We start from the raw sequence: 19,279 nt of genomic DNA, 5'->3' as shown, positions 1-19,279 counted from the left end.
TGTACCATTATGTTTTTACTCCCAGTCATTTTCCCACAGCCCTTAACCAGAAAATGTGTAGGGACATCCACAAACAATGTTACCGCTGACAATTAAGACTTGTACAAAATCAGCCATGTCAGATACAACCAGCTCCAAAGCAGCACTTTTAGGGCCCATACGGTCATTTTACGGTCCAAGCCACACGTTGAGTGTCCAGACCCCCATCTGGATAGTCCAAAGCCCTCTTTTAGGGACCAAAGCATTGTCATTAGAGCCCTAAGCCTTGCTTCTAGCCTTGAAAGTCTCCTTTTTATGGTCCAGGTTGACAATCTGCCTTATCTCCGCTGTGGCAGCACAAGACCCGTGGCCTAAGTACTGCTCCCGCTTTGGTGTCATCTGCCAATTTGCTGAGTGTTGTCTCTGTCCCAGCATCCAGACCATTAGTTAAGAAAGACATTAAATAGGATCAGTTCCTGACCCCTGGGACACACTGCTTTTTCCTGGCTCCAGACTAGGCTTGGTGCTGCTGAGCAGAACCCTTGGGGTCCAACCATCCAGCCCTCTTCAGTCCCTGTTGACTCATCCAACCCATGTTCCTTTGAGTGACTTGAACTCCATCTTTAAAAATAAGAGATTACCAAATGGGCACATGCAAGCACACAGCTTTCAAAATCCCATCATGCACAACATCCCACAGTGGGTATTTCCACCAATTGCCCCAAAACCTAAAAAGAAGGATTATTCATGCAAGACCATGTCATAACCTATGTGGTCAGAGGCATGATGTTCGTTGTGAATTCTTGTCAGGCTGAACAAAGACACTGGGCTACATGCCAGGGAACTCTTTATGTTTTACTGTACAGCCACCATAACTCCAGGAACCAGCCCAATATTTAGATTAAAAAGGTGTTGGCTAACAAGCTCTTAAATTATTGCAATACACTTCTACAAGAGTGGGGTCAAACAAGCCCTTAGATTTGGTACAGTACACTTCAGTAAGTTCTCAGCTCCCACAAGAAGCTCCTCAAAGGTGGTGGCTCACAAGCCACAACATGCTTCCACAAACTCCGCACTCCCAAAACAAACTTCAATATGGAGTACAGGCTAGAATATCATAGCCGTGCTTTGCCCAGGCAAAGCAAGAGAGGAGAGAAATAAAGATAGAAAAGGGAGAGAACAAAGAATATCAGCAGTCCGTAGATCCCACATTGGTCCTGCCGCGTGGGTCTGGAGCTGAGGTTGCGAGACAAAGAAAGCAAAAGAGAAAGAGAGGAAAAAGAGAACCAGGGGAGCTCAATCCACTTCCTTTCCTAGTTAACCTGGTGCAGCCTCCTATGTAAACTAGATTTTTTGTGCTGTTTTTTTCCACATGCACAGCCAGCCCTTCTGGCCCTCCTCCTGCAGGTTAGCTGGGGATGGGGCAGCACAAGTCTCAAGGTGGAGCAGGAAGTTGGCTCAGAACATGCTGCCCCTGCTCTGCAGGACCCTCTTCTCCAGTTACCTTTCCTGTTGTAACAGAATGTTTGAGACAAAACATGCTTAGGCCTGGTCCTCCACAGGCCAATAAGGGGGTTTAATTCTGGCTTTGGCTTTTCTGCCTGTTCATTCCAGTCGAGTGTTAGTTTTGTTCATTTCAGATGCTGTGCTGCTCCCTAATCCAGGCTGACAGTCTGGCCTCATCATACTGTGTTTGACTGATGTGCATCTCTGCGATGCTCAAACCTCCTCACTGACTGATGAGAGTTTGTGATCTCCACAACCTGGCTCCAGATATCATAGCCCCGCCATGAGGATCTCCGTATTGGCAGGGTTTGCACCCAAGCAGCACTGAGTGCAGGTGTCCGCTGGCAGATCCAGTTGGAGAGCCCTGGAGCTGTGTTATCCCTGGGAGCATGGTTACAGCCTAAAGAACTAGTTCTCTTCCTCCTCCTCCCCGTTGAGTTGTCGTAGTCAGTGCTGTTCATGAAGCAGCTGCAGAGATCATTGCCCCACTGTGGGGATCTGCTCCGGGCCCTCTCCCTGGCGCTGTTCCTGACACTGTGTGTCACCTTAATCCTACCAGGCAGAGCTTGTGGTCCTGCAGAACCTGCCTGCTCACTGCTGCCCCCCCGTCTGACTGAGGATGGAATGGACATATGATGGTGCTGGTGAGGAAGCCGCCATTTCTCCCATTTTCAAGTTGGAACACCTGGAGGAAAAAAGAGTGATCTCTGTTTAGGGCATTCCTTGTAGACTCCTCTGGGATTTAGTTATTTTCTTAGAGCAACAGAGGGAAGAATTCACCAAGGTCACCAATGGGAATTTAACTGGGGTCTTCCCACCAGGTCTACCCCTGTCAGAGCAACTCCTTGTCTTTATACCCGCTATGGCCTCCAATTCCCAGAATCCTAGAATCCTAGAATTTGGTTGGAAGAAACATTAAAGATCAACTAGCTCCAACATGGGCAAGGGCACCTTCCACTGCCATGGGCAAGAATACCTTCCACTAGACCAGGTTGCTCCAAGCTCTGTCCAACCTGGCCTTGAACACTTCCAGGAATGGGGTAGCCACAGCTTCTCTGGGCAACCTGTGCCAGACCCTCATCACCCTCCCAGGGAAAAATTTCTTCCTAATATGTAATCTAAATCTTCCCTCTTTGCTTTAAAATCATTACCCCTCATCCCATTACTAGTCTCCTTGATAAAGAGTCTCTACTCATCTTTCCTAGAGGCCCCCTTTAAGTGTTCTTCTCTACATGAACCAACTTCAGAGAGCAGACAAGTGGCAGAATACACAGGGCAGCACCCTAAAGCCTGAAGGTGAAGCAAGGGAAGAGAAGGACTGGTGTGGGATAGTTCAAAATTCACAGGACTGAAGAATGCAAGGAGAAGTTCTCTCCTATTACAGAAGCACCCGGGAGGATGAGAAGATAAACAGCAAAGCCGAGAAAAGGAAACATATTCTGAACACGTGTGACACTGGTTATTACCTGGCGTAGAACAGCAAATATGCTTGCTGCCCCAGAACTGTGTGGGTGTCACAACTATCCACAGACTCATCGTCCATCTTGTACCACAGTCCATTGCTGGCCTGCAAAGAAAGGCATACATCTGGAGAGGAACTCCAGGGTTTTTCCACAACACCACAGGCAGAAAACTGCAGAACCAAGAGTACACCAAAACAAATCCAATCCAGTCTCAAAGGAGACCTTCTCCCCCAAAACCCTGGCTGCCAGTAACACTGCTTGGAAAGTTTGTCTTCCCCAGCACAAATTTCTCCTTGTCACGAGGAATGTCTTTACCTTTGTGTAGCAGAAAAAGTGTCCTTCAAGACAGGTGTCACCACTGTGCACCACAATGGCATATAAGGAGCAGAGGAGGGGTTCTCCAGCTGTGTCAGACATGTATGGCCGAAGATCCAAGTACTCAGGATAGTCCACAAACTACAGAGAGACCAAGAGGACTCAGAAATGATCCTGAGTTACCACACGAAATAGCCTTCAATATGTAATGATTTAGGTGACAGGAAACTGTTCTCAGCCAAAACATCTCTGGCAGAGCAGAGTCCAGGTTGGTCTTCCCACAGGAATTCTCCTCTCCCCAGAAGGGAACACAAAAAACTCAACAAGAGCAGCTTGTGACAGAGTGTACTGCTTTGGGGAATCTTCTGCTCCAGGAAGAGAAAGTTGGACTCCAGCTGTGTACACACCTTGCTGATCTTCTTGCCAGTCCATTGGTCAGCCCTTTCCAGACATAATGTGAGGACTCTGGGTGCTTCATGGATTGTGACCCTCTTGGAGGCAGCAACCTTCTTCTTACACCTTGAAACCAAGCACAGAGCCGAGTGCTGAAATGCACCTGATCTTCCCCCAAGAAGACCAGACAACCTTTCCTGTCTCCCTCATCCTTATGCTATTTTAAGGCTATTCTGAGCCACATTAAAAAAGCTGTGTCTCACTGTTGTGCATTAAACCTCCATGAGAAGATGACTTCTGTTCGATGACATTCAGCCTCCCCTCATGCAGGATCTGGTGTTATTATGTCGTTAGGAATCATCTTACTTGCTACATTTGAAGCATTCTTTCAGATCCAGCTCCTTGGGTGTCACACAGTCCTCCAGAACTGTGGTGAGGGACGAGGCTGCCTGGAAGAGTTAGAAAGGAGCCGCTGAGCTTTGGGAAATGCTCTCACCCAAACACTTCCCAGGAGCTGACAAGAAGACCCAGACAGCTGACTCTGAGGATACCCATTAACCTGCAGGCATTGTCTGGAAGGAGGCAAAGAAAGAGGATGTGACGCTGAATATTTCCCTCATGTTCCAGGGACTCCCAGAGCCATCAAGAGCTCCCTGTCTGTGCCACCACTCAGTTCAGCTACTGATGTCATGCAGGGGCATCGGTAGGGAGAACAATCCAACCCCATCAGCCTGGGAGCCAGAAGGGTGTTGAGAGAGGGCAAAAGGAAGGAGGAGGAGAGTATGTCAAGGGTGCAGAGGGGATAATGCTGCTTGTCCAGCCTAAAGCCAGCACCATGGGGACACCAGTGTCATGGCTTCTGCAGGAACACATGCATTCCCCTTCCCACTCACCACCAAGCTCCCTTGTGCTTGCAGTGTAGGTTTTTAAGACAAATGCTTTGATTCTGGAAAGCTACAGGGGCCCTTGGGACACCTTGAAGCACAATTGTGAACCCTCTTACTCTGATATCCAAAGAGACATCCAGGAAGGCCTTGTAGGAATCAGTAACTGCTTGGCAGCTCAAGCATGTGACTGGAAAGAAAATCAAAATGCTGGGTTAGTTGACTGTGCCAGTGTATGCTTAGGTTACCTACTGTGCCAATCCCAGGACCAGCTATTTGTCACAGGGAGACAGAAGGGCACAGACAATGTGAAAGGAATAGTTGCATAAACATACCTCTGGATCTCATAAAACCCCCAAATATTTGATGGACGATGGTAGTTTCTTGTGAAGAGATGTCCGAGCTGGAAATAAAAATAAATGGCAAGGAAGAGAGTTACCTCCTCCAAGAGTCTAAGTTGAAGGACCTGGACATCAGTTTTCCTTGATTGGAGCACATCAAGGAGTCCAACGGGTTCGGGAACATTGAAAAAGTAATTTGCTTGTGCTTACTCGCTGCTACCACTCAGACAAGCTCTCTGCATGGCATTGAGAGCACAGCGTAAGAACTCGTAGGCGTTTTCCTGCCTGCCATACTCAAATTCTTCTCCTATGACTAAGAAAGAAGAAGTTAGTAGCTCTCCCCTAAAGGGAACAAAAAGAAGAAAACCTGTTGAAGCACCTGAAACAACTTACATTTGAGGTCCCTGAGGACAGCCCCAGGCAGGATGGCACTGGCTGAGGAATGCAGGACCTTCCTAATGTGCACTTCCATGACGCACATCATGCAGAAGCCTTGCTGTTGACCTGAAGAGGTAAAGAGAGGGGGAAAGATGGAGGGAGGGAGAGAGGGAGGGAAGCTTCTCAGGTTAGGAAAACATCCCCAATGATGGGAAACCTACTGGAGATCTTGAAGTTCTAAGAACAGTATCCACTTCTCTACTCCCAAGCTGCCAAAGTCCCGACAAGCTCAGGACATTTTAGTGCTTCAGAGGGATTTAATGCTTCAGCAGAGTTTTCTGTACAATAAGTCAAGGGGGTTTAACTTGCAGGGATAGAGACCCAGGGCTAGAAAGAGGTGTTTTTCTGAGGATGAACGCAAGTTGATAGGACAAGCAGCTTCTTGGGGCTGACAAAGTTCTCCTAAAGTTCTCTGCTGTTCTCCTAAATCTGATTCCAGGTTCTGGCAATCCTTGGGATTTGCCCAAGATATTTGCAAGAAGATATTCCTGAAAGTACTCACATGACTGGCTGTGCTCATGCGAGAGCAGGTAGTTGGCCAGAGGGGGTGTGTATGTCAGGCACTGCAGGATGACATTAATGTAGCAAGTATTGCCCAGGTTGAGGAGTCCCGCTCCAGGCCTCTGTCTTTGGTGCCAGTCCATGCATATCTTCTCTGGGGGAAAGAGGATCCTTTGTGGCAGAGCCATTCCCTTGGCAATGACTGCGAGGAAATGACATTTGAAAAGAGATGAGATAATATTGTTGCTCAAAAGCGTATTCAAATATTGAGTTCTCTACAGGAGCACAGAGGACAACAGCTCTAATTGCCAAGCCAGAAACATTGGGCGAAGCCTAACAGCCTGTTGACATCTACTGGTAGGGAAACAGTTTTGGAAAACAGTCGGTTTCTCTGTGCGCTCTGCCAACAGTCCAACAAACCCACTTTGATTTCTGGGCCTCAGGCTACCTTCCTTTCCCTCTGGAACCTTGAATTTTCAGGTCAAGACTCAGAAGAATTGTTCCCCATCACCCCTCTCAAGAATAGAGAGGAAAGTTTTGGATGATGGAGTTCCAGAAAAACCTCCTTCAGAAATATCAGATCAGCACCAATCCAATCACCTGAAGGGAAAGGAAATGATTGTAGCTCAATAAAATTATTTAGAAACCCCAAACGTGACCCATAAAGCACCTTGAGCTGTCAAAAGCGTTTTGGTGAGGCTTGTAGCTGCTGCCAACGATGAAAAATGCTTGGAAAAAGGCAGGCATACAAGCATCAGTTGACGGAGCTGAGATGTCCCGAAGGCCAACTCAGCCCAACTAGCTTTTACTGGCCCACTCCTCAGGATAATAAGCATTGGGCAGGTGAGGTCACAATCACTGGACTGATGCTGCATCTCTGCACATTTGTGACATGAGGCCACATGGGCACATGTCCCTTTGAGGCCACAGAACCCCATGGCTGTCACAATCCAGGCACCTCTTGCAGCTGGAAGTCACTGGACCTCCCCAGGCACTGCTGGTGAAAGGCTGTTCATCAGCCAGCAAAGCTCCTGCTTCTTTCAGGAGCTGCAGCAGCCAGATGAGTCAAAGGCTGCTGAGGGCTGTAAGTGAGCCTGGTCACAGCTTCGGCTGGCACACTCGGAGTGCTAGAGGTTTCATTTCCACTCCTTCCAGCTTCTTCCAGGCTTTTAAGTCCCCAAAGATCCCTTTTTAGGGGGCAAAGCCTTAGTTTGGGGCAAGGAAGCATTCTTTGAGGGCACAAAACCTAACTTCAAGGTTCAGGCCCTCATTTTCATTTCCAAAGACCCATTTTTGGGGCCCACAGACCCAGCTTGAAGACCCAAAGCCCCTTTCAGAGGGTCCAAAACCCTCTTTTACAGCTCAAAGCTTCCACTGGAGTGCCCAACGTCCTCTCGTCAAGTACCAAAGTTTCATTTCTCAGCACCAGTTTACTTTGCAGAGTTCACAGGGTCATTTGTAGCATTTCACCTGCTAACTTTTTTTCATGCCTAAAGCTTCTGTCTTTTCTTAAACACCTGCAGGGGCAGTGACTCCACCACCTTCCTGGGCAGTTCATTCCATTGCTTAATTACCCTTTATGTGAAGAAATTCCTCCTTATGTCCAACCTAAATCTCCCCTGGCACAGCTTGAGACTATGTCCTCTCTTCCTGTCACTTGTTACCTGGGAGAAGAGGCAAATCCTCACCAGGCTACAGTGTCCTTTCAGGTAGTTGTAGGGAGTGATAAGGTCACCCCTAAGCCTCCTCTTCTCCAGGCTAAACAACCCCAGCTCCATCAGACACTCCTCGTAGGACTTACCTTCTAGACCCTTCCCCAGCTCCATTCTCTTCTTTAGACATGCTCCAGAACTTCTATGTCCTTCTTGCAGTTAGGGACCCAGAACTGGACACAGGGACATAGCACTTGAGGTGCCTCACCGATGCCCAGCATAGGGGGACAATCACTCCCCTGGTCCGCCTGGCCACACCATTGCTGGTACAAGCAAGGTGCCCACCTGGGCACACCTGGGCTCATGTTCAGCCGCTGTCAAACCAGCACCCCAGGCCTTTTCTGCTGGGCCACTTTCCAGCCACTCTTTCCCCAATCTGTAGCACTGCATGGGGTTGTTGTGACCCAAGGGCAGGACCCAGCACTTGGCCTTGAACCTCATGCTGTTGACCTTGACCCATCTATCCAGCCTGTCCAGATCTCTCTACAGACCCTTCCTGCCCTTCAGCAGATCAACAGTCCCAGCCAGCTTGGTGTCATCTGTGAACTTACTGAGGATACACCTGATGCCCTCATTCAGATCATCAGTAAAGATATTAAACAGGACTGGGCCCAACACTGATCCCTGGGGACACCACTAGTGACCGGCCGCCCACTGTATGCAGCAGCATTCCCCACCACTCTCTGGGCCTGACCATCAGCCAGTTCTTAACCCAGCAGAAAGTGCACCTGTCCAAGCCGTGGGCTACAACTTTTCCAGGAGTGTGCCATGGGAGACAGCATCAGAGGTTTTGCTGAAGTCCAGGTAGACACATCCACAGCCTTTCCCTCCTCTGCTAAGTGGAGGTCACCTGGTCATAAAAGGAGATCAGGTTGGTCAGGCAGGACCTGCCTTTCTTAAACCCATGCTGACTGAACCTATTTGCTTGGTTGTCCTGTGTGTGCCGTGTGATCACACTCAAGATGACCTGCTTCATAACCTTGCCGGGCACTGAGGTCAGACTGGGGCAGAAGGACCTCTCAGCAAGTTGGCAGATGACACCAAACCATGATGAGTGGTGCTTACACCAGGGGGTCTTGCTGTCATCCCAAGAGACCTGGGCTTACAGAGACCTCCTGCAGTTCAGCATTGAGATGTTCTCCAAATGACCACCAGAGACCCTCAGAAGACCCCTACTGTGCTGGTTTAAAAGTTAACCAGCAGGGGAAACCAACCCAACTCAAAAGAGAGATTACAAATCAGAATAACAATTTAATAAAATAATACAATAAGTACAACCACACGGACAAGCAACCGGCCCTAACCCACAAAGCCCAAATGTACAACCCAGCACACCAGGGCACAAACAAAACGGTGCTCCCTGGCCCCCCCCCGAGTCCAAAGCAAAGGGAGAGGGGAAAAACCTGCTGGTGGGAGAGCTACTGCAGTCCGACCAAAGTGGTGATTGCAGTTCAGTTGAGGGTGGTGGTCTCAGTCTGGCTGAGAGCGGTGAGCTGCAGTCTGGCTGAGAGCGGTGAGCTGCAGTCCTCCTCTGGATCCCACGAGAGGTCATAAGGTTCTGAAACTCCAGGTTTATATATTCTCCAGCTCAGGCAGGAAAGTTCAGTCCCTCCCTCAGAGAGGGGAATTCCATAAAAGGACGTTCAGTCCTTTCCTCAGAGTGGGGAATTCCATAAAAGGGTGTGAGGGTGCTCAGTCAGGGAATTCCACAAAAGGGCATGAGGACAGGAACATGGAGGGGGGGGGGCACCTTGCAGGCCTCTACTGACAACAGTTTCTGGGAAATGGTATGGAGGGCTATAGAATACACAGTTTTGGGCTACAGCCATCCAGTGATGAATCGGTCCCAACTGTTCTAACTAGGACATTATCCACCCCTTATTGTATGCCATCCATGTCATGCCCAAATTAATCCCCTTAAAAACTATGTCTCCTTAAAACTATATACACTTATATATATATATATATATACACAATGAAACATTACAGACCATTCTCACTCAAAATTAGGTCCCCTTGTGGTACACAACGTGTCTCCCCATCTTTTTGCATTACCCACCAGGTGAAACCAGGTCCTTGAGCAAAAACAATCCCTCAGATGGGTTTGCCTTTGCTTGAGGTGGGACTAATCCAAACTGTCTTCCCTAACATTCCTCTCATATGCACCACGGGGACTTTATCTCCATCTACAGTATGCAAAGGTTCTGATTGGGCAGGGCCAGCTTGATTGATGGAGCCTCGGGTGTTGACCAACCAGGTGGCCTTTGCTAAATGCAGCTCCCAGTGTTTGAGAGTCTCCCTACACAGTGCCTTCAGGGTGGTTTTCAGCAGTCCGTTGCACCGCTCAACTTTTCCAGCCGCTGGTGCATGGTAGGGGATATGATACACCCACTCAATGCCGTGCTCTTTGGCCCGGGTGTCTACGAGACCATTCTTGAAATGGGTCCCATTATCAGGCTCAATTCTCTCCGGGGTACCGTGTCGCCACAGGACTTGTTTTTCAAGGCCCAGGATGGTGTTCCGGGCAGTGGCACGAGGCACGGGGTATGTCTCCAACCATCCAGTACTTCCTTCTACCATGGTCAGTACGCAGCACTTGCCTTGGCGGGTTTTGGGGAGCGTGATGTAGTCAACTTACCAGGCTTCCCATACCTGTACTTCGACCACCGTCCACCATACCATAGAGGCTTCACCCACTTGGCCTGCTTGATGGTAGCACATGTCTCACAGTCATGGATGACCTGTGAGACAATGTCCTTGGTTAAGTCCACCCCTCGGTCACGAGCCCATCTGTATGTTGCATCTCTCCCCTGGTGACCAGAGGCGTCATGGGCCCATCGAGACAGAAATAATTCTCCTTTGTGCTGCCAATCCAGATCTACCTGAGAGACTTTAACCCTGGCAGCTCGGTCCGCCTGCTCATTGTTACGATGCTCCTCATTAGCCCGTTTCTTGCGTACATGAGCATCTACGTGACTGACTTTCACACTCAGCTTCTCTACCCGGCCAGCGATGTCCTGCCACGTCTCTGCTGCCCAGATGGGTTTCCCTTGGCGCTGCCAGTTGGCCTTTTTCCATCGCTCCAACCATCCCCACAGAGCATTGGCCACCATACATGAGTCAGTGTAGAGATAGAGTCTTGGCCACTTCTCTCGTTCAGCTATATCCAAAGTCAACTGAACGGCTTTAAGCTCTGCAAACTGACTTGACCCGCCTTGTCCTTCGGTCGCTTCTGCAACTCACCGTGTGGGACTCCATACGGCTGCCTTCAATTTTCGGTTTGTCCCTACAATGCGACAGGAGCCATCCGTGAAGAGCGCATATCGCCTTTCATCTGCTGGTAGCTTGTCATATGGTGGGGCCTCCTCAACCCGTGTCACCTGCTCCTCTTCTTCTTCAGAGGATAGTCCGAAACTCTCACCTTTGGGCCAATTGGTGATAATTTCCAGAATCCCAGGGCGATTAGGATTCCCTATCCGGGTTCGCTGTGTGATCAGAGCGATCCACTTACTCCATGTGGCATCGGTGGTGTGATGTGTAGAAGGAACTCTTGCCTTGAACATCCAGCCCAGCACTGGTAGTCGGGGTGCCAGGAGGAGCTGCGCTTCGGTGCCGATCACTTCTGAGGCAGCTCGAACTCCTTCATAAGCAGCCAGGATCTCTTTCTCAGTTGGTGTATAGCTGGCTTCAGATCCTTTGTATCCCCGACTCCAGAATCCTAGCGGTCGTCCTCGGGTCTCCCCAGGCACCTTCTGCCAGAGGCTCCAGGAAGGACCATTCTTCCCGGCTGCAGTGTAGAGCATGTTCTTCACGTCCTGTCCTGTCCTTACTGGCCCAAGGGCTACCGCATGGGCAATCTCCTGTTTAATTTGTTCAAAGGCTTGTTGTTGTTCAGGGCCCCACTGGAAATCATTTTTCTTCTGTGTCACAAGGTAGAGAGGGCTTACAATCTGACTGTACTCAGGGATATGCATCCTCCAAAAGCCCACAGCACCTAGGAAAGCCTGTGTTTCCTTCTTGCTGGTTGGTGGGGACATGGCTGCTATTTTGTTAATCACCTCCATTGGAATTAGGTGGCGTCCATCTTGCCACTTCACTCCTAGGAACTGAATTTCCTGAGCAGGTCCCTTGACCTTACTCCGTTTAATGGCAAAACCAGCTCTTAAGAGAACCTGGATTATCTTCTCTCCTTTCTCGAAGACTTCCCCCCCTGTGTTCCCCCAAACAATGATGTCATCAATGCACTGTAGATGTTCTGGAGCCTCGCCCTTTTCCAGTGCAGTCTGGATCAGTCCATGGCAAATGCTGGGACTGTGTTTCCACCCCTGAGGCAGTCGGTTCCAGGTGTACTGCACACCTCTCCAAGTGAAAGCAAATTGTGGCCTGCACTCTGCTGCCAAAGGAATGGAGAAAAGGCATTGGCAATGTCAGTGGTGACATACCACTTGGCTGCCTTGGACTCCAACTCGTACTGGAGCTCCAGCATGTCCGGCACAGCAGCACTCAGGGGTGGTGTGACTTCATTGAGTCCACGGTAATCCACTCTCCGCTGGACTTATGCACTGGCCATATAGGACTATTAAAGGGTGAGCGAGTCTTGCTGACCACCCCCTGGGTCTCCAGGTCATGGATCATCTTATGTATAGGAATCACAGAGTCTCAGTCGGTGCGGTATTGCCGACGGTGCACTGTTGCTGTGGCTATTGGTACCAATTGTTCTTCAACCTTCAGCAGTCCCACAGCAGAGGGGTCCTCTGAGAGACCAGGCAAGGTGTTCAACTGTCTAATTTCCTCTGTCTCCACAGTAGCTATGCCAAAAGCCCAACGAAGTCCTTTTGGGTCTTTGAAATACCCACTCCTCAGGTAATCTATACCAAGGATGCACGGGGCCTCTGGACCAATCACGATGGGGTGTCTGTGCCATTCCTTCCCAGTCAGGCTCACTTCAGCTTCCAGTACAGTCAGCTGTTGGGATCCCCCTGTTACCCCAGAAATGGAGATGGATTCTGCCCCTACGTATCTTGATGGCATTAAAGTACATTGTACGCCGGTGTCCACTAAGGCCTTATATCTTTGTGGCTCTGATGTGCCAGGTCACCAAATCCACACTGTCCAATAGACTTGATTGTCCCTCTCCTCTACCTGGCTAGAGGCAGGGCACCCCTAGTCCTGGTCATGGTACTCATTGTGCTCTTCTTGTGAGTATGACCTGGAGGTCCCTTCAAGAGGATCAGACGTATCATCATTCCTGTACTGTCTGGAGTCTTGCCCACGAGAGACGGGAGCAGCGTTTACCCTTGAAGAGTTCCTTGTGGCACTTGTCCCTCTTTTCAGTTCACGTACCCGGGCTGCTAAGGAAGAGGTGGGTTTCCCATCCCACTTCCTCATATCTTCTCCGTGCTCACAGAGGTAAAACCATAGATTGCCACGTGGAGTGTGCCCTCTCTCCTTAGCTGGGGGACGCTGGCTCCTAATAGCAGAGACTCTTGTTTGTCCTGGCACAATATGGAAGATCCCTTCCTTAATTTCTTCTCTTAGCTTCTGGTGTCCCTCTTCAATCTTCTCTTCCAGGCTTCGGACATGTTCAGCCAGTTTGGTTTCCACAGATGAGACGTGGGCTCGTAATGGGGCGGTGACAGTGTCTTCATAAATCCTGAGTTTACTAACCAACGCACCCACCTTGTCCTCTCCCTCCCTCCATTGCAACGTTGCTAAGTAGTGGGAATACATTTCTGGCCCGAGTCATGCAAACTTTAACCACATCTGGGATGTGCACTGTACGCCATCTGGACTTTTAGGGAATCTTTCATCCTCTGAAAAGATTATCTCCAGTACAGCTAATTCTCTTAAGCATTGGATACCTTGTTCCATCATGTTCCACTGTCCTTGCTGTACGTGGAGGTCCTCCTTACAAAAGTATCGCTCCCTCACACTGGACAACAGTCGCCGCCAGAGGCTGAGAGTTTCCTGCCTCCTTCCAATCCCCTGATCAATGACTACATCTCAAGACAGGGATCCTAGTTGTCTGGCTTCACTCCCGTCTAGAATTGTATCGTTAACTGCGGCATCCCAGATTCGGAGCAGCCAGGTCAGAATGGACTCATTCGCCTGTCGTGTGAACTCTCTCTGGAGCTCACGTAGTTCACCCAGGGATAGGGACCGAGTGATTATTTCTGGCTCTGTCTCCTCCGATGGATGTGAAGGTCCTGCCTCTTCGTCATCATTTGCTGAATACGGACTGATTTAGTCTTTGATTTCCTTTTCTGGACACGGGTGACTGCTATTGGTTTCGGTTGTTCTTCTGGCTCCTCGATGGTTTGTGTGGACACGGTGCCGGTTGATTCATTTCTTTCTCCCTCTGACTCAGCTGTGGTTTGGGTGGACGTGGTGCCTGTGGATTTGCTCCTTCTCTCCTCCCCCTGACAGTGCTGTACCATGCCAAGTAGTGTCCGGTAGTCAGTGACCAGGGCCCAGCAGGTTGCTGTGAGCTGGCCATCTCTGGAACTGCCAGAGCATTTTCCCTTCACCAGTATTATCATGCTAACAGGATCCTGCAGTTGTTCAGGGGTGAATTTCCAGATCATTGGAGGAGAAAACTTCTCCAAATACTGGCCGATGTCCTCCCACTTCCCGTGCCACTCAGCATTATCCACTCCCAGGGCAGGCGTCCCAACAACTTCCCTAGAAGGCCCTGTTCTGACCCTAAACATGGTGTAGACAGTACAGAGAAGACAAAGCAACACTAACAATAACGTTATGCTATCCTTAACATCAAAAGGAAACTCAATATTTTCAAAAACTGTTGTAGCAGGTCTGAAGGGGACGAAGGAGGTGAGAGGTTGGAAACAACCATTCCCCCCTGTTTCCCCAAAGGGCTGGGTGCGATTTTTAATGAGACCCCAGAGGTAGCAACCCAAACCAGGACATGCAAACAGGACTGAATACACATTTACAATGAAACTCATTGCTTCTGATGTTATGATGACATAAATACAGTATACTAATAAAGCAATTTGGATCCCTCTCCCTGGTTTTAAAGAGAGCATCAAAACAGGCAAATAGTTCCCCATCTGTGGAAATATGAACATGCTCAGATACAACATCCACGTGAATGCATCAAACAACATGGTGATCAGGGAGTTTCTATATCCAAATAGACAAATGCTTAAAATGAAATTGTGATTCTGACTTCTCTCTCTCTCTCTCTCTCTCTCTGCCCCACGTTGGGCGCCAAAAATGTGCTGATTTAAAAGTTAACCAGCAGGGGAAACCAACCCAACTCAAAAGAGAGATTACAAATCAGAATAACAATTTAATAAAATAATACAATAAGTACAACCACACGGACAAGCAACCGGCCCTAACCCACAAAGCCCAAATGTACAACCCAGCACACCAGGGCACAAACAAAACGGTGCTCCCTGGGCCCCCCCCGAGTCCAAAGCAAAGGGAGAGGGGAAAAACCTGCTGGTGGGAGAGCTGCTGCAGTCCAACCAAAGTGGTGATTGCAGTTCAGTTGAGGGTGGTGGTCTCAGTCTGGCTGAGAGCGGTGAGCTGCAGTCTGGCTGAGAGCGGTGAGCTGCAGTCCTCCTCTGGATCCCACGAGAGGTCATAAGGTTCTGAAACTCCAGGTTTATATATTCTCCAGCTCAGGCAGGAAAGTTCAGTCCCTCCCTCAGAGAGAGGAATTCCATAAAAGGACGTTCAGTCCTTCCCTCAGAGTGGGGAATTCCATAAAAGGGTGTGAGGGTGCTCAGTCAGGGAATTCCACAAAAGGGCATGAGGACAGGAGCATGGGGGGGGGGGGCCAACTTGCAGGCCTCTACTGACAACAGTTTCTGGGAAATGGCGTGGAGGGCTATAGAATACACAGTTTTGGGCTACAGCCATCCAGTGATGAATCGGTCCCAGCTGTTCTAACTAGGACACCTACTTATATCCAAATAAATCCATGGAAGTATTTAGCATAAAGGTATGTATTACAGAAATGTAATGAGTATGTAATGAATATGTATTAGTTTCATGAACATAACCTGGTTTGTTAGACTGCTGAGTGCACACCTTGGGTGGAGAGATCCCCCATACATTCAGAACTGCAATAAAGTAATGTCAGCTTCTAACCTAACAAACTGGTTAGAGAGTTTATTTCCTGGTTTTTGGCACTTCAGATGGGACTAAGCATCTGCAACTTGGTGGACCAGTTGGCAGTCCAGCCCAGAACAAAATATATTCAGGGAGATCATCTGATTCCCTAGTCTGAGGAGTACACAGCACCTTCCTTTCTTGGAAGAAGAATATGACATTTCTTAAGGTATTTTGTTTTATAGTATTCTACCTGCACGTAAGTCATACTGATAGAAAGGACACAGTGTGAGGCTGAGAGATTTATGTAACTGGTTGATGGCTTGGGTAAGGTTGTGTGCTACTATGGGATGCCCCGGAGTGCAATTTCAGTTTTGGGAGCAGGTTTTAAAAGGTTTTAAAATATTTTAAGGTGTTAAATGTGGGAGTGGGGCAATCTTCACAATTCTTAGGAGAAGAAATTCTGAAAAGCTTCCTCTGACTTGTGGCCTAAGGAGCTGGAAAAGGCTTGGGGGTAACCCCTTGATGTGAAAACAATTTGTTGAATATTGTAATCATTGGCGGACAATGTATAAGCTTGATGATTGGGAAAAGTGGCCTCTTAATGGGACTGTAAATTATAATAGCATTTTGCAACTGATGCTGTTTTGCAGACGGGAAGGAAAGTGGAATGAAGTGCCAAATATTTATTTTTTTTTTATTTATGGAACAATCCTGATTTGCAGAAAGAATTTATGCATACACTGAAAGATCTGATGGTGTGAGCATTAGAAAAGGAGTATAAGAAACCACTCAGATGTTATTCTGCCTGTAATATAAGTAAACATTGTGTTAAATACAGACAGACAGGCGAAGAGGAGGATGTGGATTTATTAAGGTAAGAGGAAACTGAATCGGGAAGGAGGGGCACAAGGGGAAAAAAAGCAGGGAGCAGTTGTGTAATCAGCAGAAGAAGAAAGTGATCGTGGTAGTGAAAGTTTTAGATCCATAGCGGGGTGGACAAGGGGGGCCTATGCGGGTCATCCAAGCCCTGCTGGGGCAGACAGTGGGAACCAAGGGACCTATAACAGTTAAAGTGACATTTTCTGTGTCATATTAATGACCTCAGAAGGAAGTGGCAGGGACTTCCAGGAAGGATCTGGAAAAGGTTTCTAAGGTTATAGAAACAATCATTAGGACACAAGATCCCGACTGGAATGATTTGCAAGTGATACAGGACACTTTAATAACTTAAGATGAAAAAAGTATGGTGATGGGTAAAACTAGAGAAGAAGCAGAAAGGATTCATGCTAAGGATGTGCACCAAGGGTCAGTAAAAGTTAATTTCCCCTTTGTGGATCTCAAGTGGGATCCACATAATCAAGTCCAGTGAGAATTGTTAATCAGATACCAGTGTTTGATTTTACTTGGAATGAAACATGCTATTCCAAAAACTAAAAACTGATCTAAAACTTATCAGGTTGCACAGAGAAAAGAGGAAAACCCAACAGAATTTTTTAATACAATCACGGAAACTGCACAAAAATATACTAATTTAGACCCCAAGACAAAGGAAGATGCCGCATAATTAGCACATACATTGATTGGACAATCAAATCCTGATATTAAATGGACATTTCAAAAACCAGAGAAAGAAGAGTCCAGAACCCTAAGCAAACTGTTAGCAGTTACTTGGACTGTGTACAGCAATAGTGAGGAAGTAGAAAGGGAAGAAGAAAAGGAAAAGTAAAGATGGTAAATTTTTGGCATTGGCAATAACTCAAGGAATGGGAAAAGGGGGAAATTGGACTGGGGGACCAGGATCAAGACCAGGGCAAAATCCTCGAACGTGGTTAGATAAGAACCAATGTTCAATTTGTAAACAAATAAGGCACTGGAAAAAAGAGTGCCCAAGGAATAGAAACAGGAGTCAGGAAAGCTGTGAAATACCAAGGGAAGCTATGGAAATGATGAATGTGAGTAAGGACTGAAGGGGACTGGGGAAGGACTCAAAAGATTCCCCAACAGATCACCTGGTTACAATAAAGTTGGGGAAGGAGGAAATAGAATGTTTTGTACTTATCAGAGCTATACTCTATTTTAAATACCTGTAAAGGAAAATTAAGCAAACAAATAATCTCAGTTGTTGGTGCCACAGGACAAAAGAAAAAGGGCCAGAGCCTTTCTTCCAACCATTAAAATTCGTAATTGGTAAATGGATGTTAGCCCTTCAATTTCTTTATATGCCTGAATGTCCCATGCCACTACTAGGAACAGATGTATTGAGTAAATTAAATGCACAAATTACATTTGAAAAAGGAAAAATCCAAGTTCACATTCCTGAAGAAAAGGTCTTGGAGACCCAAGACTTTTTGTTACAGATTCCTGAACCTGAACCAGAAATACCAGAGGAAGTCGACAATCAGTCACCCTGCTGATATGGGCCATCAGAATTCCAGGATGATCATGGGGTGTAGAACCAGTAAAGATCCATTTGAAACCACATGTCAGACTGGTAAGGTGTAAACAGCACCCTTTGAAATTGAAGAGACTTGAATCATTAATAGACACTTTTCTCGAACACAAACTGCTTGTGGAATGCCAGTCTCATTTTAACACTCCGGTTTTGCCCATAAAGAAACCACACTCGAAAATCGGTTGGTAAAAGATCTTAGGGCTACCAATCCAGGATGTGCATCTGTTGGTAGCTAATCCTTATACTTTATTGACAACCTTGAAGAATTCAGACCAGTGTTGGACTTAATGGAAGCCTTCTTTTTCATCCCACTGGAAAGTGAAAGCCAAGAGCTGTTTGCTTTTGAATGAGTAAGTCCAAAGACCAGAAGAAAGACTCAATTGATGTGAACTGTGTTACCGCAAGGATTCAAAAATAGCCCAATTATTTTTGGTAACCAGCTTAGAAGGATGGCACAAAGAACATGAGGGTGTAACATTGCTGCAGGATGTGGATGACATCTTAATAGCTTTCTCAACTCCAAGTGAATGCATGGAACTGCCCCTTAGTCTGTTAAATTCCTTAGGACAATCTGGATACAAAGTTTCTAGGAAAAAGGCTCAAATTGCAGAACAAGAAGTGCTGTATTTGGGATTTGCTATTTCACAAGGACAAAGGAGTCTGGGTTAATGAAGAAAAGAAGCTCTCTGTCAAGCTCCTGAGCCCCTTTCTGAAAGAGAACTGAGACCATTTCTGTGAATGGTTGGGTGATGTCGCTTGTGGATTATCAACCTCTATATGAGACAACTAATGGAAAGAATAAAGTCCTCATATGGACTCATGAATGCAGGAAAACTTTTCAGGAATTGAAACATATTCTAATGACTGCTCCTGCATTGGGACTACTGGACTTACAAAAATCTTTTTAACTGTTCGTGTGTGAAAGGTTCCATTTAGCACTGGGGGTGTTGACACCATGACTGGGATCTTGGAAGAGACCTGTTGAATACTTTTCTAAATGCCTTGATGATGTCAGCAAAGGATGGCCATCCTGCCTTAGGGCAGTAGTAGCAACAGTTCTACTAATCCAGCAAGCAAGAAAATTAACCCAGGGGCAGAAATTGACTGTTTTTGTGCCCCATATGGTTACAATGGTGTTGGAACAAAAAGGAGGACACTGGTTATCACCAAGCAGGATGTTAAAATACTAGGTAGTATGTTTAGAACAGCG

The 19,279-nt window shown here is 47.5% G+C and overlaps 1 protein-coding gene across 1 annotated transcript; it reads right to left on the bottom strand.

Moving 5' to 3' along the window:
* Window positions 1-1,418: 1,418 nt before the first annotated feature.
* LOC113959404 (ubiquitin carboxyl-terminal hydrolase 42-like) lies at window positions 1,419-6,644 on the bottom strand. Its single transcript, XM_027668422.1, has 11 exons — window positions 6,491-6,644; window positions 5,822-6,022; window positions 5,275-5,385; window positions 5,092-5,194; window positions 4,876-4,943; window positions 4,660-4,730; window positions 4,023-4,105; window positions 3,671-3,782; window positions 3,264-3,404; window positions 2,952-3,052; window positions 1,419-2,170 (listed from the first exon to the last, which is right to left on the bottom strand). Exons 1-11 carry the CDS (start codon window positions 6,573-6,575, stop codon window positions 2,077-2,079), a joined length of 1,170 nt encoding a protein of 389 aa, XP_027524223.1. The 5' UTR covers window positions 6,576-6,644; the 3' UTR covers window positions 1,419-2,076.
* Between the last annotated feature and the right edge of the window lie 12,635 nt (window positions 6,645-19,279).

The sequence above is a fragment of the Corapipo altera genome, unplaced genomic scaffold (genome assembly GCF_003945725.1).
Source record: "Corapipo altera isolate COAL_440 unplaced genomic scaffold, ASM394572v1 109, whole genome shotgun sequence".
NCBI lineage: Eukaryota > Metazoa > Chordata > Aves > Passeriformes > Pipridae > Corapipo > Corapipo altera.
Note: the sequence above shows the minus strand (reverse complement) of the source record. Positions and strands in the feature narration are given on the sequence as shown.